This window comes from Brassica napus, chromosome C4, assembly GCF_020379485.1.
Source record: "Brassica napus cultivar Da-Ae chromosome C4, Da-Ae, whole genome shotgun sequence".
Classification (NCBI taxonomy): domain Eukaryota; kingdom Viridiplantae; phylum Streptophyta; class Magnoliopsida; order Brassicales; family Brassicaceae; genus Brassica; species Brassica napus.
In genome coordinates, this window is record NC_063447.1 from 575,236 (window position 1) to 599,388 (window position 24,153).

General features: G+C 36.4%; 5 protein-coding genes across 6 annotated transcripts; 3 read left to right on the forward strand and 2 right to left on the reverse strand.

Annotated features, from left to right (window-relative positions):
* Positions 1-283: 283 nt before the first annotated feature.
* LOC106390540 lies at positions 284-3,272 on the reverse strand. Of its 2 annotated transcripts, none has more exons than XM_048754659.1 (7): positions 2,805-3,272; positions 2,025-2,538; positions 1,488-1,932; positions 1,287-1,387; positions 1,110-1,199; positions 918-1,042; positions 284-634 (listed from the first exon to the last, which is right to left on the reverse strand). In XM_048754659.1, exons 2-7 carry the CDS (start codon positions 2,481-2,483, stop codon positions 496-498), a joined length of 1,359 nt encoding a protein of 452 aa, XP_048610616.1. In that variant the 5' UTR covers positions 2,484-2,538; positions 2,805-3,272; the 3' UTR covers positions 284-495. The 2 variants fall into 2 exon arrangements, with proteins under 2 accessions (XP_048610616.1, XP_013686486.2); XM_013831032.3 differs by having other exon boundaries at positions 2,025-2,542.
* A 130-nt stretch (positions 3,273-3,402) lies between these two features.
* On the forward strand, positions 3,403-6,504 carry LOC106351504 (DEAD-box ATP-dependent RNA helicase 24). The gene is made up of 5 exons (XM_048754658.1): positions 3,403-3,972; positions 4,293-5,521; positions 5,625-5,664; positions 5,811-6,180; positions 6,276-6,504. The coding sequence occupies exons 1-5, from the start codon at positions 3,459-3,461 to the stop codon at positions 6,325-6,327; spliced, it is 2,205 nt and encodes a 734-aa protein (XP_048610615.1). The 5' UTR covers positions 3,403-3,458; the 3' UTR covers positions 6,328-6,504.
* Positions 6,505-11,318: 4,814 nt separating this feature from the next.
* LOC106394886 (transcription factor UPBEAT1) lies at positions 11,319-12,018 on the forward strand. The gene has a single exon (XM_013835436.3). It carries the CDS (start codon positions 11,632-11,634, stop codon positions 11,938-11,940), a length of 309 nt encoding a protein of 102 aa, XP_013690890.2. The 5' UTR covers positions 11,319-11,631; the 3' UTR covers positions 11,941-12,018.
* Positions 12,019-12,517: 499 nt separating this feature from the next.
* Positions 12,518-16,802, forward strand: LOC125585494. The gene is made up of 6 exons (XM_048754661.1): positions 12,518-13,055; positions 13,494-14,347; positions 14,428-15,129; positions 15,389-15,663; positions 15,758-15,839; positions 15,917-16,802. Exons 2-6 carry the CDS (start codon positions 13,496-13,498, stop codon positions 16,601-16,603), a joined length of 2,598 nt encoding a protein of 865 aa, XP_048610618.1. The 5' UTR covers positions 12,518-13,055; positions 13,494-13,495; the 3' UTR covers positions 16,604-16,802.
* Positions 16,803-18,406: 1,604 nt separating this feature from the next.
* On the reverse strand, positions 18,407-20,698 carry LOC106378377. The gene has a single exon (XM_048754044.1). The coding sequence runs from the start codon at positions 20,696-20,698 to the stop codon at positions 18,407-18,409; it is 2,292 nt and encodes a 763-aa protein (XP_048610001.1).
* Positions 20,699-24,153: the final 3,455 nt, after the last annotated feature.

Genomic DNA, 24,153 nt, shown 5'->3' on the forward strand with positions numbered 1-24,153 from the left:
GAAATCATTGCCTTTATTCTTTCCAATTAACAAGTTTCTGACTTGTCTTCACAAATTGTCAACTACACAAAACAAACAAAATATATATATTATGGAGAACGATAACTTCAGAGAGACGCAAACACGGCTGGGAAACGACGGCGTACTGCGCCCCCATCAAGCTCGCTTCAATAATAGAGACTAGAGAGCATTTTGTATCATGTCTTACTTAAATACATGTAGTTTATTATTAAAGAAGCAATACATGTAGTTTATTATTAAAGAAGCAATTGGAGATTGTATATATATGAACTGCTATGATGTGATTGTTTGGTGAAAAGCCAATAGACGGCCATGAGCTCATCTCACATACGAAAATGAACTATATCCAATCAGACAAGTCTGAAGCAAAGCAAAAGAAAAACTAAAACATTTCTTCCTGTAATAATCTCTATAAACTCAGAGAGCTGAGAGTTGTTGACCTTTTGTATCAAAAAAATAAAATAAAATCAATATCTAAACCGGTGCGGTCTGTTGCTGCTGAACCGCCTTGTAACATTTGAGGCTGCAGAGAGGAAGCTTAGTCTTTGAATCACGATACTTGTAAGAATTGGTGCACGATGGACCAGCGCAGTTTTCTCGAGGAGGAGGATAGCTGCAGATAAACAAAATGCTTTATATATTGTTATAAATCAATGTTCTGAACTCCTCTTTATGTTTTTTATGAAACGTTACAACACAAAACATAATCCAAAAGAACAAAAAAAAAAGGAGCCGAACTGTAAAGCATTCATTAATCCTACACACCAAAAACATTTGAAATATTGCCTATTTATATTTGTTCACTAACAATCTGATGTAGCATTTGCTCACACATAAATCAGACAAAATCAGCTATGAGACATACAGAGTTTTGTGCGAAAGAATACAACATATACCTGGATGGTTTGGGATCGAACAGGCTAGGCACTTTGTCAATGGGAAACGAAACAGTTGTTCCATTAGGACCCATTATTGTTCTTATGTAGCTTGTCGAGGCCCTTTCCTCGTGTGCAGCTTTCTCCTGTTATCAATCCAACGCATATGACTCAGTTTTTACTCATAAAAATGAGGTGGGTTTCTCTGTCTACCTGTGCCAATTCATCAAGTCGTTTTTTAATTTTGTCTTCACGCTTCTTCCTGCTCGAATCCTGTCCTAGAATTTTTCTAATGGCCTCTGCCTGTAGAAAACAAAACCAAGACCATCCTTGTCATGAATTTGCCAATACTTTAGATGCTCATAGCGATGATAGAGAAATAACACTAACCTCAGACTCCCTTGCAGCCTTCTCAATCTGAACTTTTCGCCTTTGAGCAGCTTCTGCCTTCTTCAGTTGCTGCTCCATCTCTGAAAGATTCTCCTTTTTCCCTGTTTTATTTTCAACAGCATTTATCACAACACATCACCAAACTTTACGGCAAAAAGATACCTACTTACGAATCTTAAGCAAAAGATTCAACAACCATACTTCTCGATGTAGTAGGAGGTAATCCATCTGTAAATTCAATGGCGCTTGATTTGCCAGATGCAGAAGCAAGGGCTCGTTGGCGACTAGTCAAAGTTGTTTCCCTCTTAACCTCATTACCAATCTCCTTTACATCCGCCACAGGATCAAGTTCTTCCTCCTCATAATCCATCTCTTCAAAAGCCTTTTCCCTATTAGATGGCTTCAACAGCCTCCTCCCTGACGCAGTCTCTTCATTACACACAGAGACATTCCTATACTTGAGTTTCTCCAAATATCGGATCTCATTATCACTGTCATCATCTCCAACGAAAACCCGCTTCTTAGGGGCTCGTTTGCTCTTACGAACAGAGCCACTTGGCTCTCCTTGTTTCCTCCTCCCCGTCATAGATTCGTCTTCGAGATCAGCCTTCTTATCAAGAGGGGATTTACAATTATCTAAACTTTCCTGCCAGTAAATGTCAAAAGATCTTGTGTAAATTTCAATGCATACACGACAGTTCAGCAACTTGAACTCATCAAAGTAGAGGATAATTTTACCTTCAGACCGTTGTTAGTAGTATCATTCACCGGTTTTGAAGACTTTCGAGAAGAACCATTAGCATGAACGCTGATCTTAAGCTTCATTCTCTTTGTTTCACCCTCTAGCTCACCCAAAGCAGTTACCTTTCCATTGATCCTTCCATTACCTTCATCTTCACGGCTAGTGTTCTTCCAGCTGGCAGGTGCGAGTACACCTTCAGTAGAACGTTTGTTTCTATTGGTGGTCTCGCTCCGACGACTACCATTGTTGCCTCTTTGGGATTCAGCTAAAGAATCAGCCCTTGAGATACAGTGGCTGAGGCTAAACTCTTTCCTCGTAGGGTTGGTATCAAAAGCGGGTATATCATCACTGGAGATCTTGCTGACGTTAGTGGATCCCTCAAGGCGAGGACGACGACAAGTCAAGCTACGTTTCTTCCTCACCGTATTATTCATACCATCACCATTAGGTTCCATTGTATAGAGGCATATGCACTCGTTTCGCTCTTAGCAGATCACTTAACTTCGTAGACTAACTGATCAAACAGATGGATCACAAAGGTTAAATCTTTGTTGAGAATTGAAATCAATAATCAGAATCCAAGAACAATCAAAACGAGTAATAAATACAGACGAGAACTAAAGTACGATCGCTAGCGAATTCACAGATCAAAACCAATACCGATCGAATCAAGAACAACCCATCAAGTATAAACACGAAAGATACAAACTTTCAAACTTATATACGATCATCATCACAAGAATGAATCGAAATCAAAAGAGGCAGCTGAAGAATACCTTAGATAGCTCAGAGCAAAGAAGGAGACGACAATCCGAGAGAAGATAGAGGAGAAGAAGATGGTGATGATGATGGGAATGGGAAACCCGTAAATATAATTTTGGGGATTTTTGAATTGTGGAAGAAGAACTAGGGTTGGGGAAAGAGTCGGGAAAAAGAGTTAAGACAACAAGGAGAGGAGAAGAGTTGTAGTAGTAGTAAAGAGGTGAGAGACTTATTTTCTCCTCCTCCTTCTCCATCTCTTTTTTTTTTTACACACTCGCACCCCAAAAAAAAAATCAAAAGATCCCTTTTTTATCGGGTTATATATATTCGGACGGGTTTGGATTTTGCTGCTCCCTTCCTTCCCCCTTTAGGACAGCATTTGACTCGGTGAGTGGCTCAGAACATAACTCGAGTCCCTCTTTTTTTTTGTTCTCTCATCTCTTTCCTTTGTTTCCTTTCTGCTGCTACTAAGCTTGTATTATGGAGAGAACTTATATATATGGGCCTTTTATACGGAATTGTGTATATGGGCCTTTATATAAATAAAATAAATGCTTAGCTAAGGCCCACTATTTGCCCAATCATACAAACAAGTCGCCAAACCTGAGACTGTCCTTCTCAGTTCACATATCGCCTGAAAAAAAAACAAATCCCTAAATTAGATAGTCATGTCTAATCGGAACTCTCAGCGGTTTCGCGGCGGAGACAACTCAGAAGACGCCGATGTGGACGAAATCGATTTCATCGAAAACGAAGAGGAGGAAGAACAAGCCGTTCAAAACGGTGGTGGCGATAACGATGACGAAGACGAGATCGATCCACTAGACGCGTTCATGGAAGGAATCCACCAAGAGATGAAGTCTGCCCCGCCTCCCAAGCCAAAGGAAAAAGCGGAGAGGTACAAGGACGACGACGACGATCACGTCGTGAGTTTCCTCAAGGCCAAGAAGGATCTGGGACTCACGCTAGCTGCCGACGCGCTCAACGCGGGCTACAACTCCGACGAGGAGGTCTACGCTGCCGCCAAGGCTGTAGACGCGGGGATGCTCGAGTACGATTCCGATGATAATCCGATTGTTGTCGATAAAAGGAAGATCGAGCCTATTCAAGCTCTCGATCACAGCTCCATCGATTACGAACCTATTAACAAAGACTTCTACGAGGAGGTTGAATCAATATCCAGTAAGTCTAAAAATCGGTTAGGCACTGCCTTAAAATCCAATTTATGCGATTCAAATCGGTTTAAGTCGGTTTAAACTGTCTAATTAAACTGTTTAAATGAATCTAAATTAGTGTAAAATCTCTTAGATCAAGTTATAATGTTAGTTCAATATCCAGTAAGTCTAGGCAATGCCTTAAAATCCAATTTATGCAATCCAAATCGGTTTAAACCGGTTATTAAACAGTTTAAATCAATCTAAATTAGATTTAATCTCTTAAATCAAAGCTATAATGTTAGTTAAAATCCACAAATTTGTCTAATTTTTTTTATTCAAATGCAGGAATGAGTGAGCAAGAAGCTTTGGATTATCGTCAGAGTTTAGGGATTCGTGTATCCGGTTTCGATGTTCCCAGGCCTGTGAAGACCTTTGAGGATTGTGGCTTCTCCTCACAGATCATGAGTGCTATCAAGAAACAAGGTTATGAGAAACCCACAACCATCCAGTGTCAGGCTTTACCCGTTGTGTTATCCGGTAGAGATGTTATTGGCATAGCCAAGACTGGTTCAGGGAAGACTGCAGCTTTTGTTCTTCCTATGATTGTGCATATTATGGATCAGCCTGAGCTTCGGAGGGAAGAAGGTCCTATTGGTGTCATATGCGCTCCAACTAGAGAGCTGGCTCATCAGATTTACTTGGAAGCTAAGAAGTTTTCGAAAGCGTATGGGTTACGAGTCTCTGCTGTGTACGGTGGAATGGGGAAGCATGAGCAGTTTAGAGAGCTCAAGGCGGGATGCGAGATTGTTGTTGCTACTCCTGGGAGGTTGATAGATATGCTGAAGATGAAGGCTTTGACGATGACGAGAGCCTCTTATCTGGTTCTTGACGAGGCTGATCGGATGTTTGACCTCGGTTTCGAGCCGCAAGTGAGGTCTATCGTTGGCCAGATTCGTCCGGATCGTCAGACTTTGCTGTTCTCAGCTACTATGCCTTGGAAAGTTGAGAAGTTAGCTAGGGAGATCCTTTCAGATCCTATTAGAGTCACTGTTGGTGAAGCTGGGATGGCTAATGAGGATATCACACAAGTTGTGAATGTGATCCCATCAGATGCTGATAAACTCCCTTGGCTACTTGAGAAGCTACCTGGAATGATTGATGAAGGTGACGTGTTAGTGTTCGCTTCTAAGAAGGCCACTGTTGATGAGATCGAAGCTCAGCTTACTCTGAATGCTTTTAAAGTGGCTGCTCTTCACGGTGATAAAGACCAGGCCTCGCGAATGGACACTCTGCAGAAGTTCAAATCTGGAGTCTACCATGTGCTGGTTGCGACCGATGTTGCTGCCAGAGGTCTTGACATCAAGTCGCTTAAGACGGTGGTTAACTACGACACTGCAAAAGACATGGACATGCATGTACATCGTATTGGTAGGACTGGTCGTGCTGGTGACAAAGACGGGGTTGCCTACACGCTTGTTACGCAGAGAGAGGCAAGATTTGCTGGTGAGTTGATAAACAGTCTGGTTGCTGCTGGTCAGAATGTGCCTCCTGAACTCATGGATCTCGCTATGAAGGTAATAACAGCTCCATTTCATGCTATGATTGTTCATCCTACTAGCTCCATTCCACCACTCTAGTTTCATGATTGTTGAGTAATTTACCTTTGCAAATCAATAGGATGGACGATTCAAGTCCAAGCGTGACGGAAGAAAAGGAGGTAAGCATTATATTCTGTTGCTAACAAACCATGAAGAGAAACTTTTCATTAGATTTGAATTGACCGGACATGATCTGCGGTCAATGTTTTGTTTTGCATATCCATCCAAAGAGCCGTGCATGATATTTGAATCTCTTGTTGCCTAGGTGGGAAGAAAGGCCGAGGACGAGGTGGTGGTGGTGGAAATAGAGGAGTACGAGGAGTTGATTTTGGTCTTGGTATTGGATTTAACTCAGAATCAAGTGGGACACTGTCTCAAGCTGCACCAAGTAGAAAGGGGGTGATCAATTCTGTGAGGACGGGAGTAATGGCCCAATTCAAGAATAGCTTTGTGGCTGCTACGCCATCGAACCCACAAAGCCAAGGAGGCTATCCGAACAAGAGACCATCTCTAATGGGATTTGTCTCAGGTGGAACCATTGGTGGGGACATAGGTAGAACTCAGACTCAAACTCCCCCAGTAGCAGCTAGTCATAATGCTTCATTACATAACGCCAGTCAAAAGAATCCACAGAGGTTTGATTCCTTTTAGTTTCACTGTTCTCTTGGTTGGTTTTATCTGTGGTTATCTTAGTGTTGTTAGCTGATTTGATCTGATCTTGCTGTTACAGTTCTGAAGAGAGACCAAGAGAGAGGAAAAGGAGGTCTGGATGGGATAATTGATTTGAGTTTAGTAATGGTTGGAAGTGTTTTTACAGTCTTGTTGTATCAGTTGTCTCGAAAAAACATTATTTATCCGTCGTCCTGTTTCAGCTCTCGAATATCTTCTAAATGTCACATGTGTTGTTTACTAGCTACGAGGAAACGGAGCAAAGGATAGAAGTAAAAAGTTTTGTGTGATCGCAGTGAGCAGATGAGGTGGTGAAAAAGGGTTTAAATTACAAAGCAATACATCAGACAAAAGTTACTAGAGTGAGTTCCCACCATGAATACTTTCTTTTAAACTGATAAAGACTAATCTCTCCTTGGTAGTATGACATCACGCGTGCGCTTAATCACATCAGCGACGACGTCTTTGATGTCTACTCTTATAACATCACACGTGAATAACGATGATGGCCCAATCTTTTTTCAACGTTGTACTAATTTAAGGCCCACTAGAGAGGAAGATGTAAAACCCAATTTAATCTCCGTTGAGATTTGCGGTCTCCGTTGAGATTTGCGGTCTCCGTTGAGATTTGCGGTCTCCGTTCTCGCGAATATAATCAGAGAAAAGTTGGAGCTTTCTTATTCAAGAAATAGAGGAATGCTGTTACATGGGTTTGTAAAGATCGTACAGGTTATTTTGTAACAAGTTTTGTCTCAAACTAAAAGAAAGAAGCAACAGTGTTGGTGAAACACACAACCTTATGTTGAGATTAATTACAACCCCTGTTCTAAAAATCGGCCGCCTAGCCGCCTAGGCGCTACGCGTCACTATTCCGCCCCGATTTATGCCAAATCGGTTTAAAAATCGGATATCCGATTTTTTTCCGCCTAGACCGCCTAAATGACCGCCTAGCCGCCTAAATGACCGCCTAGCCGCCTAGGCGGCCGCCTAATCTATTTTTTATTTTTTTTTATTTTTTTTTTATTTTTTTTATTTTATTTTTAATAATATTTTTATTTTTTATTTGATCTAAAATTTTATAAATATCATTTATATTCATAATTTTGATGAAAAATACACTATATTAAGTTTATATATTCTATTTGTGTGTTTTATATAATCTTAAACATGAAAATGTATTAATGTTACACACAATTAAAGATTAACATGTTTTATAACACAGTAAACCATCTAAAATTTCCGCCCCGCATAATTTCCGATTAATCCCCGATTTTCTCTTTAGGCGCTAGGCCCAACCCGACCGCCCGACTAGCGCCTAGCGCGTTCAATAACAGGGATTACAACACATAATAGTATCATTACAAGAACCAGAACAAGCTAACTCAACTTTTGGGGCTATTGGAACATGAATTTACGTGGAATTTGATGATTTTAATAGTTGAGAGAATTTTACAAGTTAACTAGATTTAACAAATTTTATCAAATACTTTTACATAGATTTTCATTACTTGTGTATAGAATTCTATTGATTGTTATTAACTTTTAAATTAAGAAATTAATGGTGGTAGAAAAAAAGAAAAAAAAATCATTTCAATTAATGTAATTCTTAAACAATTTTTTAAAAAAAATTTGTCACAAAAAAGATTTCAAGAAATAAAATGACCAAAAAATTTAATTTCTACTTCTTACTTTATAGATATATAAATAATAAAAAATAAAAAAATATTTTTTTATATAATTTCGGAATATATATTTTAAATTTGAATTTTTGTAAAAAAAAATTGAATTATTATTTTGAAATGGTTTTTAAAAAAAATTGAAAGTGCTTTTTAAAATTATTTTTACAATTTTTATTTTAAATTTTTTAATTTTTTTCTATTTTTTTAAGTTGTGAATTATATTATGTTAAAGTTGTGATTTGTATATTATTTCATTCTTCAATTTGAGTTTTTATATGTGAGTGTATTTTATTACATTGATTTCAAAAAATTTATGGGTATAGATGCTATTCTCAAAGTGAGTACTATGAATAAAAACAAAGAAAATTTACATCTCAATAACAACATATTTTAATAGAATCTTAAAATCAATGAAAACTAAACTTTTCTAATAACAAATGAAAATTTACAAATCATCACCCCAATAACAATGGATTCTATTTAGATTTTAAAAATTCACAAACCAATAACGAAGGAATCTCTAAATTTAATAACTCCTCTAAAATTCTTTGCGCAATAACCCCTTAGATTGTAAATTAAGTCAAACACAACATAATTATAAATCTAACCAGACTGACATAGTGACAATTAAAGAAGATGAATAAATAGAAACGATATCACTTGATGGTTCTCCAATCGATCCATACCAAACAAAGTAATAAACTTTTGTTTCCCAAAGTAGAAAACTAGATCTTGATTTCGAACAGCACTTAAAACACTATCCAAAATCCTATAACAATCATCAACATCAGTCAATAACGAAAACACATATATGATTCCGAGCACAGATCTACAAAAGAATATTTGAAAAGACAGATTACGAGTTTGTGCGTGAATCTAATCCAACAACAAGATAGGATTACTACATGAGAATATGAATTAGATTCACGCACAAAACATGTAATATGACTCTTCTCTAATGCAAAATCTTCTTCATCTTCTCTCAGAAAGAGAGAGACTACTTTTATCTGCCGACGCAATAGAGGTAGATAAGAATATCTTCTTTCTTATTGGCTATACCTAATTTGTATTCTATCAGTGTGTCGGTTTATGGATCAGATCATACACAATAAACGGGCCAATCTCAATCCCATTATTCTAAATGGCCCCTAGACCCAACTATCATTTCTAGTTTTGGCCCAGCATATGCGATGTTTTATACTATAAACTAGGTGTGATAAATTTTTTACAAGTTAAATTATATTTAAAATGAAATTTATTAATATTATATATTTTATTATTTTTGACTAATATTTAATATAAAGTTAATTATTTAAGCATAAAATTAAGAAAAAAATAATTTTGTTTATTTTAAATTACATTTAATAATATATATGTAATATATTTAAAATTTGAATCTTAGATAAATTTTTTATCTATTTATTTTGGTTAAATGTATTAAATCAACTTGTATAAAATTACTAAAAATCATATAAAAATTGTATAGTTATTAAAAATTATAACTAAACAATATTTATAAAATTTGTAGATATCTAAAAAACTAATGAAATTACGATTAACAATTTATTAATTTTTTAAAAAATATGTAGAAAATTTTGAATATATCAGTAATAAAAATTGTATAATTATAAAAATACAATTAAATAATGTATTTCGAAATTTATAATGCATATTTCAATATATTTATTTTAGTGATGATTTATGAATTATTACCATATTTTAAGAAATTTAACAAAAATATAAATCAACATTAAATGTAATGTATTAGTTATTGTCATATTCTATAAAGTGTACCAAAAATATATGTCTTGTCCATGTCATATTAACTATAAGGCATATCATCAATCTTGTTAGCTATGTTATCATTTTTTTTGTAAAAGTGATTGTAGATAGAACATGTGGCAAAATCACTTCGCAAATATAGTCTATGGGATTACTATCTACTACTCGATCGTAACTTGTAAACATAACATTCAACTTTTAGATTCGATTGGAATGATCTTCTATTTCGTTTAGTATCTTCGCTCGATGACAGACACATATGACATATGTTACATTTACAATTACAATTACCAAACGCGAATATGGTGTGCGTACAAAATCTATGTATATTCGGTCATTACTGTAAGCACGTTACGAAAAATTAACAAATTATGAATCGAGATATATTTTGGGTGGCTTAGACGAATAGGGAGGATATACGAACATGTGCATGCACGTTGAGCTTAACGTGCTAACACGCGATCAATCTAGACCACTAAACTTTCCATCATGGCTAGCTATAGTTCATATATATGTAAATCTACCTTCATTAGTTAGGTACTTTTCACGTTACCTAGCCATTCATAAACTATACTCATACGCTAGCTGATCAATCATATGCTTAATCTTTATAAGCTAATTCTCTCAATTATTCAAGTTTATATAATTAATTATGAGGCGTACATATATACATCTAAGAGAATTATTAAGTTCAATGTTTCGTGTTGACGGCGATGGGAGATATATACATTGAATCTAATAGTCTCCGAGGATGTCTGATCATCATCGCTCCACGAATCTGCTTCTTCTTTATTCCCTTTAAAAAAAATAACAAACACATGACGAGCGAAGAACATAATCTTTTAAGATGCTCCAATCAAATCCACTCACGAAAATAAAATTCTTAAATGAGAATTCCACAAATTCAAAGAAACATTGAAGATATCGCATGTTCTTATGTCTTCTAGCTAAAATTAAAACCTTAACCCAGTCCCCAACATCGTTATCTACTTTGTCTAGAATAATAAAACACCTAAAACTGCTCGTGAGAGTGCTTTTGTAATTGTAGCATTAGTTTATTTTTATTTGTTATTTGGTTGTGCCGGCTTATATCAGCTGGAAATAATGAGATACAAAGGACTCAATAAAAGCAAAAGCATCATGACAACCAATTAGCCATATTCTATCATATCTATCAAAATGGATATGAATTCAAACTATATGCATCGTAGAAAAATCAAAACGATCGATGTGTGTTTCTGAAATCGTTTATGCATCAGAAAATATATACATACACAAAATCCATATAATATATTTACCTTTTCACCTTATCAAGCACCACCTTCTTAATATATTAACTGCATGGATTGCGTGTAAATTAGATAAGTATTTATACAAAGAATAAAGCATAGAGATAATTACATTCTTATCGTTTTTTTTTTCATTACATTATTATCGTTGATTCGCCGACTTTGGTAAACTCGAAATAATTGGTTGCAAAATTAAAATATTATAAAGAGCAAAGGAGGAATAGGACAGGGTGTTTATGGTGATGTGAATGGGAAGAAAGTTGGTGTTTTAAGCATGTAGGAGGCTTGGGTGATGATGAAAATCATGTGAGTGCATGTGCATCGCGTTGTATTTTGGTGACATTTACTCTAATCTAAGCTAAACCCTAATTATCCATACATATTAATATTTAAAAACTCAGTAACAAAAACATCATTGTGGACACTTGTCCAAATATCATCCAATCCTTTTGGGCTAGAAAAGAGAACCTTCTCAGAAGCTGCAACCTCCGTTTAGCTAGAGTTATATCTAAAGGTCACTGACCTTTATCTATGTCTATATAAACGAAGGCCATCTCATATATGCATCATACAAGAAAATTTTTATAGAGTTATTATCCCTTGTCTAGACAACTTTCTTTCATCACATTACATCAACCAAAAGAGCATTCTTACATCATTTACAATAATGGGAGTAACCTTAGAAGGTCAAAGAAAGGAATCAGTTTGGGTGTCGATGAGAAGACAAAGAGCACGAAGGGCCCTTGTGAAGAAGATCATAATCCGACCGAAAAAGAATCTAGAGGCTTCTAGAAGACCATGTCGTGCGATTCATAAACGAGTCAAGACGCTGAAAGAGCTTGTTCCGAACACCAAATCAGCAGAAGGTTTGGATGGACTCTTTAGACAAACGGCAGATTATATTTTGGCTTTGGAAATGAAAGTGAGAGTTATGCAGACAATGGTTCAGGTTTTGACCGAAACTAATTGTATGTAATTACCTCAATATATTTTTGTAAATCTTATTGGTTTAAAAAAATCTTATTATTAATATAATAAGTGCTTTTAGTTTTTATTTGTTCGTCTTTATTTATCTTGTGTGATTGCCCTGTGCTGTGCTATATAAAAAAGGAAACAAAATTTATAAACAAGAAAATCAATGAAAATTATGTCCAGTTAGAGATTATATATATATATATATATGCAAAATGAAGGGAGGCCAATAAAAGTGTTCAACCAATAAACCGGGCCTCGTGGTCTGGTGGTAAAGGAACCTCGGCTGAGGTGCCCGCCATCACGACTTCGAGCCTCGGCCACAGCGGATTTAACATCCTTTCCGTTGGGGCGCTGGACCCCCTACGGAAAGATAGTTGGGAATGTGGCTACCCAGATACCAGAGTTATAAAAAAAAAAAATGTTCAACCAATAAAATATAGGGAAAATTGCCAAAAGAGAACAAGAAAACAACATAGTTGTCCCTATGGTATAAATCCATCATTAAATTGTCCCTTTAGTATAAAATTTTCCAAAATTCCAAAACTAACCTTGAATTAATCTAATTAAACATAATTTAATTGTGTTTGTTTCATGTGCTAAGTAATTTTTTTTTTTTTAAAAACGTGTTACAAAGATATATTAAAAAAGTTAAAACAAAAAGGGAACAAAACACGTAACCCTAATTTCTTGTTGGTTTCTCCGCCTCTCTCTCAAGAAAAACAATCGAGACTTTGAAAATGGCGATCCTGTGTAATAACCGGTGAATTCAACGGCGAAATCAAGCTTCTCCGCCTCTCTGCTGCTCGCTGCTTCTCTCTGTTTGCCTCCACCTCTGAACTAATTTCGTTTTTGTTTCACCGCCTCTCTCTGATGGCCAAAAAATTGAGACTTTGAAGATGGCGATCTTGTGGACGAACCAGTGAAATCAAAGGCAAAATCGAGCTTATCCGCCTCTCTGCCTCTCCGCTTCTCGGCGCTTCTCTCTGATTCTCTTCACCTCTCCGCTACTCTCCGCCTCTCTGCTTCTCGTCGCTTCTCTCCATTTCTCTCCACCTTTCGGCTTCTCTCCCCTTCTCCGCCTCTCTCATCCGGCTATCTGGTCTCAATTTGTGAACGGTTTGTTTCTTTGATTTGTCTTAGTCTTTGTTTCATTATTAAGTTTGTTACTTTGACTTGGATCAATATTTGTTTGCTTGTCTGAATTGACTTTTTGATTATGTGAACCGATTTTGGTGAACAATGTTAGTGTTTGTGTTTGTCTTTATGAGTGTTACGATACTGATTTCGCTGAACAAAGTTTGTGTGTATTTGACTGTTAATTGTCTTAATTTGCTGATTTGATTGCGAGATGGAGATTGACTTGTCTTATTTGATTAATCGATCTACTGTGTTTCTAAATTTAAATTTGATTAGACAATGGTGTTTTGCTTTTGATTATTATCTTGTGTTTGGCTCAGTTTCACTCTGGCTCAGTTTCACTCTTACGCTTGTTTCGGGCGTTTGCATGTTTATGATATTGCTGTTAACAACCATGTGTTTTATTATCTTTTGTAGATATGGAGCTGGAGCTACCTAAACGATTATATGCAGAGGGTTCAGAACCTCGGGTTAAGAAGATCAACAACAGTTGCCGCATGGAACTTATCAGAGATCTGAAGAAAGCTATGTGTGCAGAGTACGATGATGTGAAGAGAGATCCTGTTTTCACACATATCATGGCTATTGCCGAAAATGATCTCAAGTTCTCTGGGAAACTAGTGGATAGCTTCATATGTAGACAGCTGATTACCTCAAAGCTGCATGAGAAGTGGTTTGTTTTTGCGAGGACGCCTCTCCGGTTTTCGCTTCAGGAGTACCATGCTGTGACAGGCCTCAAGATTACACGGGAAACTAACAGTGACGTAGTGAAATGGAAAAACGACGGGGGTTTTTGGAGTAACCTACTGCACACAGGTGGTAAGATCACCTTGCAGTCGATCAGAAAGGTTCATCTACAAGAAGTTCACACTTGGACGCGGCTTGATAGGATGAGGTTGATCTACTTGTGTGTAATAGTGGGTGTGGTGATGGGGAGAGATGAGAAGGTGTCCATCCCTCATATGTACATCAAGTTGGTGATGGATTTTGACAAGGTTCGGAAGTTCCATTGGGGTCTTCACTCGTATGATTTCCTGTTGAGTTCGATTGAGAAGGCAATGAAGAAGTTGGGTAAGAAGGAGAGCTACATTTTCGAGGGTTTCTCCTATGCTCTCCAGATTTGGATTATGGAGGCAATTCCTGATTTTGGAGAAATATTAGGCAGAAGAGTCTCAGACAGCTTCAAAGGTCCAAGGTGTGGCAATTGGAAAGGAGTTGCAAAAGTTTCTTATGAAGACATCATTGAGCTCGAGGACTCCTTAACTAAGAAGGTAACATTCTCTCTGTTTTTTTCTTTTATATGGTTGTTGTATATATTTTGTTTGGATTTTCATGTTTTAACTGTTTGCAGGATAACTTCTTCTCGGTCATATCAGTGACTGGTAATGGTGATGTGTTTCTAGATGCTCAGTACACAAGGGAGGGTGAGATGGAAGATGAACGAGTGGACCTTGTTTTGGGGAGGATCAGGAACAAGTATGATTGGAGCAACACAGACTGGCCAGTTTTAGACCCTGAAGAGTCTAAAATGGAGGAACCCGACAGCCATGATAGAGGGTCAGAAGCTGATAAGATCGTGGATCATACGGATGTTGTAGCAGACGAGGAGAACTCTTCGGTTAAGGTCGCAGGAAAAGGCAAGAGAAAGTTTCTTGATGAAGGAGCAGAGACAAGAAAGAAGAAGGTGCTGTGTAAGCGATCAGCAGAAAAGTTTCTGACTTTTGGTCCTGAAACTATGAGTTTCATTGAGGGTCTTATCCGCACATCTGTCACTTCATTGGGAGATGTGCTCAGTATGCAAATGGCGAATATGGAGAGGGTGTTTACAGAGAGGATGGGAAAGATGGAGATTGAGGTTTCACAGCTCAAGGACGCAATCAGTTTGACTGGTGAAGGAAGCTATCCTAGTAAGAAAGAAACTGAAGAAGCTCCACTAAACAGCAAAGCCAAGGAAGCTCCACCTAAGAGCAAAGGCGCTCAAGCTCCACCTAAGAGCAAAGGCGCTCAAGCTCAACCTAAGCGCAAAGGCGATCAACCTACTCCAACAAAAAAGGTACTACCTAAGAGAAAGTGTAGAACTTGATGAACCTGGAACTAGGATGCTTGAGTTAGGGTGCTGGAGCTAGGCTTATGGAACTTTATATTGACTGTGTAATATTATGTAATATGGAATGTGAAACTTTGTGTAATAGGTTTCTAAAGTGTAATATGTTTGAATGTTTGTGTATTAAACTCTATGAATGTAATGCTTTGTTTGTGTTATGAATAAATGGCTTCTTCTTATATGCAATGTTTTAAATTTTAATGAATAGGACGGGAAAAAGATTGCTACAGAAACTAATGATTTTGATTTTGGATTGAGTACACAAGACTTGCGGGACCTGTCCCAAGCTACATTTGTTGACGGTTTTGATCTGTCTCAAGTGAAAGTTGAGACGTTAAGTAAATCGAAACCGTTTAACATGGCTCCACTGCAGTGGAATGATGAGGAAATGGATCGAACCAAAGAAGACTCGCCAGATGCCGCGTTGGTGTTTTTCCGTGAAGAGGATTGGGAAAAAGTTAGAACTTGGTCAACTTCCTCCACGTAAGTACTCTATTCTCATTCATCTGACATGTATTAATACATTTAAAATAAACTAATGAATGTTTTACAATTTTATCATTGTATTTGGTTTCAGACCTATACGGATTGGACCTGCCACTTTAGATTTTGAGATTGCTAATCGTCTTATGGATAAATCTGAGTGGTTAAATAGCTTGGTAAACCTTAGAGACTATTTGCTTCCATATGTGTCTTTTAAATACATTGTGTGTGCTAAGATTTTCAAAATATGCAGGAGATTGACGCTGCAATGTACGTATTCCGGGAGAGAACATCTTTGAAACGATGGAGACCTCATCGTGTCGCCTTCATGACTGTCGTCTTCAGCAATATGATTAAAAAAGAGTATGGTCATTTAGAAGCTCAGGGTAGAAAGAGCTACATGCTTCATAATTTGCTACTGCAGTTCGGTAAAGGAGTCCTTCCACCACATGGCAGGACACATGAGATATGGAATATAGATGTGGATCGCCTGTATGTCCCTGTTCATGTCAGTGGGAATCATTGGATCGCCTTGTGCATCAGTTTCGTGACGAGGAGCATTGAAGTGTTCGACTGCTCGGGTAAGAAAAGGTACAAGGAGGTGGATGGGTTCGCAAACCTTATTCCGCGTATTGTCAAGGCAGTTCAGCCTATGAGACACCAGAAGGATTTCGCAGTCGGTGCATATACTGTTTCCTATGTCCCCGTTGGGAATCTGAATAAAAGTGCATGCGACTGTGGCGTCTATGCAGTGAAGTTCATTGAGTGTCATGCGCTTGGATTGGAGTTGTCGTTGTTGCATGATGGTAACATTATCGAAGCTCGCCACAGGATTCTATGGGATCTTTGGGAAGCAGCTAATGATCCGGAATTGATTGATAGGATGTCAAAGTATCAATCCCCGGAGTGTCTCTCTTCGACTGTAGAAGAGATTTTGTGAGACTGCTTGGTTTCAAGTTCTAATGTAATGAACAAGATTGCTTAATCTGATGTATAACTTCTAGATTTTATTATCATTTTTAGGAACAAGACTGCTTAGTTTATTGTATAACTTCTAGTGTTTAATTATGATTTTTAGGATTGACTCTTGTAATCAAATGTACATCTTGTGGTTTTGTTATTAAGAGTTTTTAGCTGAAGAATGCTAGAATTTAACACTGTTTTAAATTAGAACCTTAAGCTAAACCCTAAACATGCCCTAACCGAAACACAAAACCCGGAACAAGACCACAGTCAAACCTAACCTAAACCCTAAACATACCCTAAACGAAACAAAAACCCATAACAAGACCACAGTCAAACCTAACCTAAACCCTAAACATACCCTAAACGAAACAAAAACCCATAACAAGACCACAGTCAAACCTAACCTAAACCCTAAACATACCCTAAACGAAACAAAAACCCGGAACAAGACCACAAGAACATTTAGAATAATTGTTTTACTAGATCATCCCGTAGGAGTAAATAAATCGAATCAAATGTAATACACTTAACTTGGCTTCTTGCAAACCAGACTTTTGATCCAACTCAACAATCAAACCCGACCAGAACTAGATCCACAATAAACCTAAAACCCGACATATATAACACCAACTCAGCAACCAAACCCGACTTTTCCCATTTTTTTCTGTTCTTCTTTTTCGTCAATCTCCTTTTTCTCTCTGAAGCAGTTTCTCACACACATGAATACTTCAAGGCGACATTCATACGGGGTGCCATCTAGGTGCTGGTGCGGGAAAGGGGTTGTGATATTCTACTCGAGAACTGATGACAATCCTTACCGACGGTTCTATAGATGTGAAATAGGGGCACAGGTTCATAGTCTTGATTTGTTTTTCGATTCAATTACCGATTTGTTATGTTCCTTTTTTGTCTGATTCGATTTTCGATTGTGTAGGATAAACATCATGTTTTTTCATTCCATTTTACTTCTCCTAATTTGATTTTCGTTTCTATGTAGCGAAAGAAGGAAAATCATTTATTTAAGTGGGTTGATGACGCCTTGCTTGATGAGATTCGAAGGGTAGAGGCTGAGCAAGGGAGAATTGTAGAAGAGATTGAAGATCTGAAAAGTAGTATCACACAGAGAATAGAAGAAGAAGTTAGGAAGCAGAAAAATTCACTCGAATTAGGTTGCTTAGGAAGCATTCTATGGCTTTTTGGAAGATTAAGAAGCCAAGAATGAGTGAAATCAGTCTACTGGTTCTAAGTATCTTCTTGTTAGTGTGTTTTTTTCATTTTTACCAGTCATTTGGTTCTTAGTATTGGCTTCAATAAGTGTTTTGTTGCAACAATATTTGTGTCGACTTTACCAGTCAAATGGTTCTTATATTTTGTGCTCAGTGATCTGTTCTTACAATCCACCTTTTTTGTTGAAAAATCAGACATCAGCTATTGTCAAACAAACTTAAACTCGAACTCAAAAGCATAGCTGAACATAACTAAACAAACAGAGAGATAGAGAAGTGAAGTGAAAATAATACCAATGTATAACAATGAAACTGATAAAATAACCATACAAGAATTATCCAAAGTATCCAAAGTTAAACAAAGTTGATTATTTTTAGAAGAAAAAACCATACGAGACAAGGCAATACTGCACTTTCAAACACCACAACTTGCATACTTGAACAGACCAACCTGTAACAGAAAAATAAATACCTGAAACACAATTAAATCGAGATTGAAAAACATATAAACGAACTGGCTATATAAGCTGACCCTTACCATATGTGACTGACTATATTGGTATTTTACAAGTTGCTCTGTTGTGCCCACTAATACCACATCTACTACACTTGCGAAGCTGCCTCTTTTGTGATGTTTGCGATGACCGAAGTTTATCTTCAACAGTTTCATATCTCCGTTTTCTATTCCTTCCAACTGATTTTCTTGACTCTGGTGGTAGCACATTGTCCACGACAACATCTTCTGGCATGGACCAAGCATCCTCAGGAACAGCAATAGGATTGATGCTTTCATGATAAGCTTCTCGCCAAGCTTCTGTAGTGTAAAATAAATCAGTTAATGTGTGTGGCTGTCTGCCAACATGAAACCCAGCTTTAATTGCGTGCCGACAAGGTATCTTCATCAGGTTGTACTTCCCACATGAGCAAGTACGTCTATCCAAATCAACTAAGCAGTCGATTTTATCACCTCTAACAAGCAAGCGACCATCGCTGACAGGGTAAACTGCAAATCTTTTGCCTTTCTCGGTTCTCCTTTCAATCTTTTTCTCCACATCTTCGGTAAGAGGATGATTATGCTTTGAAATCTTTTTCTTACGGTTATAAAACCACCGAGTCAGCATTTCTCTGATACTGTCCAACAAGGGAATGATTGGATACTCTCTCGGCGAACGCAAAGCAGAGTTGATGGATTCGGCAGGGTTTGTTGTCCTTATGTCATATCTATATCCAGAGAATTGACATCTTGCCCACTTTTGGACTTCAGCATCCCTTAGGTATTTTCCAATTGCCGGACTGATATTACACACATTAGCAAATATCTTTTCAAACTCAGCAACTCTATAAACCTTGGACGCCTTTGCAACCAACCCAACAAGTCCTTTCCCATGGTAATATGTTACCACATTATTCAACAAATGATGAATGCAAATACCATGTTTAGCTGTTGGATACACAGTCTCAAGCGCCTTAGCAATGGCCGCATGTCTATCCGAAATGAAAGCCAAATGATGATCATCAGCAATGACACTATTTAGTTGTCTCATAAACCATTCCCAAGAATTTTCATTCTCTGAGTCGACTACTCCGAATGCAAGAGGATACAAATTAGAATTTCCGTCTACAGCAGTTGCAACCAATAGAACTCCTTTGTATTTGTTCTTCAGAAAAGTGCCATCAACCACAATAACCCTCCTTATGACTCTGTTAAATCCTCGTAGCGATTGCCCAAATGCAATAAACAGGTACCGAAATCTCCCTTTGCTGTCAATCTCATACGATGAATGTGTTCCCGGATTAGCCTCTCTGAGCATGTGCAAGTATTTCGGTATTTTTCCATAACTTCTCTCTGGTATACCTCTAACAGCATTAACCGCATATTCACGAGCATCCCATGCTAAAGATTTCGTGATCTCACAGCCATGATCCATAAGCATAATCTGTATTATATCATTGCATTTCGGCCCTTCCTTAACCCCTTCATACCTATGCATAATCAGACTGCCTATAGTTTTGGCCGAAGCAGTCCTACCCGGTTTGGTTTTGTTTGAAGGTGCACATGTATGTTCACCGACATACTTTTTGATAATGAAATATTCAGAATCCTGCAAACACTCTGCTCGAACACACCAATTGCATGCATTATCCTCACATCTAACGTACCAAAGTTGTCTATCCGTTTTGATAACCTCATAGTGAAAGTTATGCTTCATTGCACATATCTCAAAAGTCGCCTTCAGCAAAGTTTTGTTCTCAAACAATTGTCCCTTCTTAACAACATTGAGCACAGAAAACTTTGACATCTTATGTACGTCCTCTTTGGCCGAGATCATGGTATCGGCATGATAGGCATCCTCATCAACTTCGACTCTTCTAATCTTTTCTTTCTTTTCCTCGCACTGCCTCTCAACAAACACAGGAGCTGGTTCATTCCCCCTATCAACCGAGTTTCCCTCCTCTTGAGCAGTAGTTGAATCAGCTGGCGACTTGTTAAGATCAAAGTCTGGTTCATTCAGATTCTCAACTTTGGCTTTAGATGTTACACACAATCGAGTAGAAACACACTTTTGAACAAAACAAACAAAATTCTGAAGCTGTCGATCATTTGCAATGATCACAGGCGGACAAGTTGATGTATTGATCAACTCATTAGGTAGATAACTCAACTCCAAATCGGGTAAGCTATCTTCTTCCATATCAAAATCTTCCAAAACCATTCTTTTAAAATCCTCTAAGGTAGAAGTTGATTCCAATAACAGTAGCCTAGCCCCTCTCTCATCAGCCGTAAAAACCCATCCCGTGGTTGCTCCAAACTCCCAAACACCACATGTTGTATAGATATGCATCATAGAACAAGAGTTTGTAAAAATCACAAGACAAACTATAGAGAAATCATTGGAAAATCATAGATTGGTGAAGAAGAACATTCAAAATCGATTTTTTTTTTAATTTTTCACGAACCAAATCAATGAAAACACGTTTTAGGAAGTTAGAATATTTTGAGAATATTTTAAAAACTGCAACTTCCTTAATTTTCGAAAATTCAGTTTTTTTATCCGTAGAAGGCACCTTCTACACTGTGTAGAACATAACAAAATTCCAGAATGTAATTTCTACACTATGTGGACGTTCGTATATGTTTTAGATTTTGCATTCCTGATAACTTAGAATACTCAATAAAAGTAGAAACAGTTTTCTGAATAAAAGTAGCGATCATTACAAATAGTAGAATACGTATTCCCCATATTTAGAATTATAGTAAAAAGTAGTTTGTACGTTCTAAAACAAGTAGATGGATGTGTTCATTCTAGAATTCATTTTCTACTTACCCGTTTTGTGTAGAAACAGAATTCTACTTTTAGTAGAACGTAATTTAAAAATATTATTTATTATGTTTTTTAACCCAAAAAAAAATATGTGTTTGTGTAAATGGGTGTTTTATTAATTGTTTATATTTTTAATAATTTTTCTGATTCATATAACTATTTATTTCATTAATTTTAACATATGGAAAGGGTAAAACGGAGAAAAAATGGACAAAAAAAGATTTATACCATAGGGACAACTATGCTGTTTTCTTGTTCTCTTTTGGCAATTTTCCCTAAAATATATATATATGCAAAATGAAGGGAGGCCAATAAAAGTGTTCAACCAATAAAACCCACGACGACAGTGTAATTGAGAAAATAACGTTCAACGTTGGGCTTTGTATATATCATGTAGGCCGTACATAAACATAACAATCCTTTTTGGGTCCATATTATGGAACACCTGAGTTCAGAGCGTGAATGTCAATATGTCATTTGCAAACCCGTTTTTTAGCGATATCACTTTGGTTTCCTTTTATATGTAAAAGATGGTGAAAGTGTTACTATTTACTTTCAAAATAATACTGTTAATATCCTTGAAATGCGAGCGATTTTGTAGTAAAGTGATACTGTTTCAAGATAAATGTTTTGAATTATGCGATTGGATCGTGCTGATAATGATAGATAACAAATACAATTGTTTGATGTCCACGTATCATCTAGTCCTTTCATTATTTGATAAGACACGAATAGGTAAGATGATCCATCTGCTTCTCTCATATCGACTTGGATTTGAGGTTCGACAATTTTTCTAGTATATGGTACACGATTTTGATTAATCTTTAGTATAGACAATTTAGAGCTTGATTTGGGCATATATATATTAGGCTCAAAACTGTTTTTGTAATATTTTGTTTATCTTTAAGATTTTAGTATATACTATAATGAGTGACTCAAAAAAGTATATGGTGGATGAATATATATATATATATATATATATTAGGCTCAAAACTGTTTTTGTAATATTTTGTTTATCTTTAAGATTTTATTTAGTATATACTATAATGAGTGACTCAAAAAAGTATATGGTGGATGAATCCAAAACAAAACTGTTGTTTCTTTCACAGTTTCACATATCTACAACTTGTGTATATACTACTGATTAACGTTTGTTTTAACCGTGAATGTGTTTAGTGTTTTTAGGAGGTTTATGTTTATGACTCTTTATTTGTTCGTACTTGATTCCTAATAATTCTGATTACCGAACTGGGAGGAAACATAGTGGTAAGTGTTATCTACACTTTTTACTAATCTAGCTCATTCAATAATTCAATTTTAAATATCTTTCATTCTTTTTAACTGGAATCTAAAGTTAAGTAATAGTATAAGACATAAATACTGAAACTCCTCTCGATACCTATATTCTCTTAGTTACTTTCGATTTCATCTGTACTTGCGTTTCAAACTGCTTATTGTATGTCTTGGTTTTGGAAGCGAGCCTCACGCTGTCAAGCACCACTGCTCTGACCAAATATTTTTCCTGTTGTACATTTATACAGTTTAAGTTTAACATTAACCGAAAATATTCTCATGTTAAGAAATTTAAACACAGATTATTTTGAAGTTACGTGTGTGTGGATATGAAAACCTATAATCTGTTAAGAAAAACAATTTGATATTAATGTCTATACCTTAATGACTACCTACCAATCTACCATCAGACATGATTTTGTGTTAATCGGCATCATGTTTGATGCGGCGATTAATAAATAAAATAAGATCCCTATATGCGTTTACTTTGACTTACCATGTGCAAATACCACCGCAACGGTTATTAATTAAGCATTTTATTTTTATTTAATATTGGAAAGAAAAACTTAAGTGTGTCAGCACACGAGATACGAGTTGCTTTGTGTATTTTTTTCTCAATCAAGATAAGAAAAAGGGCATTTAATTAAGGATTTGATTGCCACTTGTTAATTCACGAGTATCCAAGAAGAAGAAACGACGTGAAATATCCCTTGATTCATGCCTTCTCAACTCTTCTAGAATGCTTTCTCTCGTTAGGGAACACATTTGAATTACCCAAAAGATTAACAAAAAAAATATTTACCCAAAACAATTTATTTGACGTTTATCGATTACCACTAATCCACTATGATCTAAAATGCACTTACGTAGTCTATTATAATCCACTACGTCATCATATGACGTAAAATATCTCAATCTCTGTATTTCGTCTGTTATACCTATAAAGAAATTTAAATATCGAGCATTCATGAATAAGTGGAAACATTTTACAAGAATCATCCATAATTCCATATACTTACGACGACATGCGTATCAAAAATACGAATTTTGTTTTTTGTGTGCAAACGGTTATGGTGTGCAAAAATTAATGTAAATATTAACATATTGATAAATATATGTTTTGTAAATATATGTTGTTTAAATATATACGTGTCTATCTATATAGTGGAACGATCATGTGTGGCTTATAAATTCAAATTTCAAAGATCTATGATATGTGATATATTATTGTATATCCTAAGATTCTTAATAACCTGTTTTATGAGCCGTGGCAGCATTACGTGGTATAGTGGGAAACTGGTGACCCGTTACCCTGTGTCTTGTGACTCGTGACTCTTGACCGGAGTGAAATTCAATAATACTGATAAATTAATTTAAATGTTTCTACTTTTCATGAAGTCCTTTATGTTTAAATTTTCGTTCACTCTCGTATTATTCATTCAGTTATTTATTTCAGTCCGCTACATAGCCTACATTTTAGAGATCCTAACGTACTCAACAAGCAAACCCCATCAGTAAGTAAAAGATTTCAAATGTGTGTGTTTTTTAATAAAGGCTTAAAAGATTTCAAATGTTTCTTTATCGTTCGATCGGGTGATACGAATCTACCTTTCATATGGTCCTAATTAATTTTAGTCCTTTTCTTTAAATATTTAAATTGCACATTTGAACATTTAATTCCA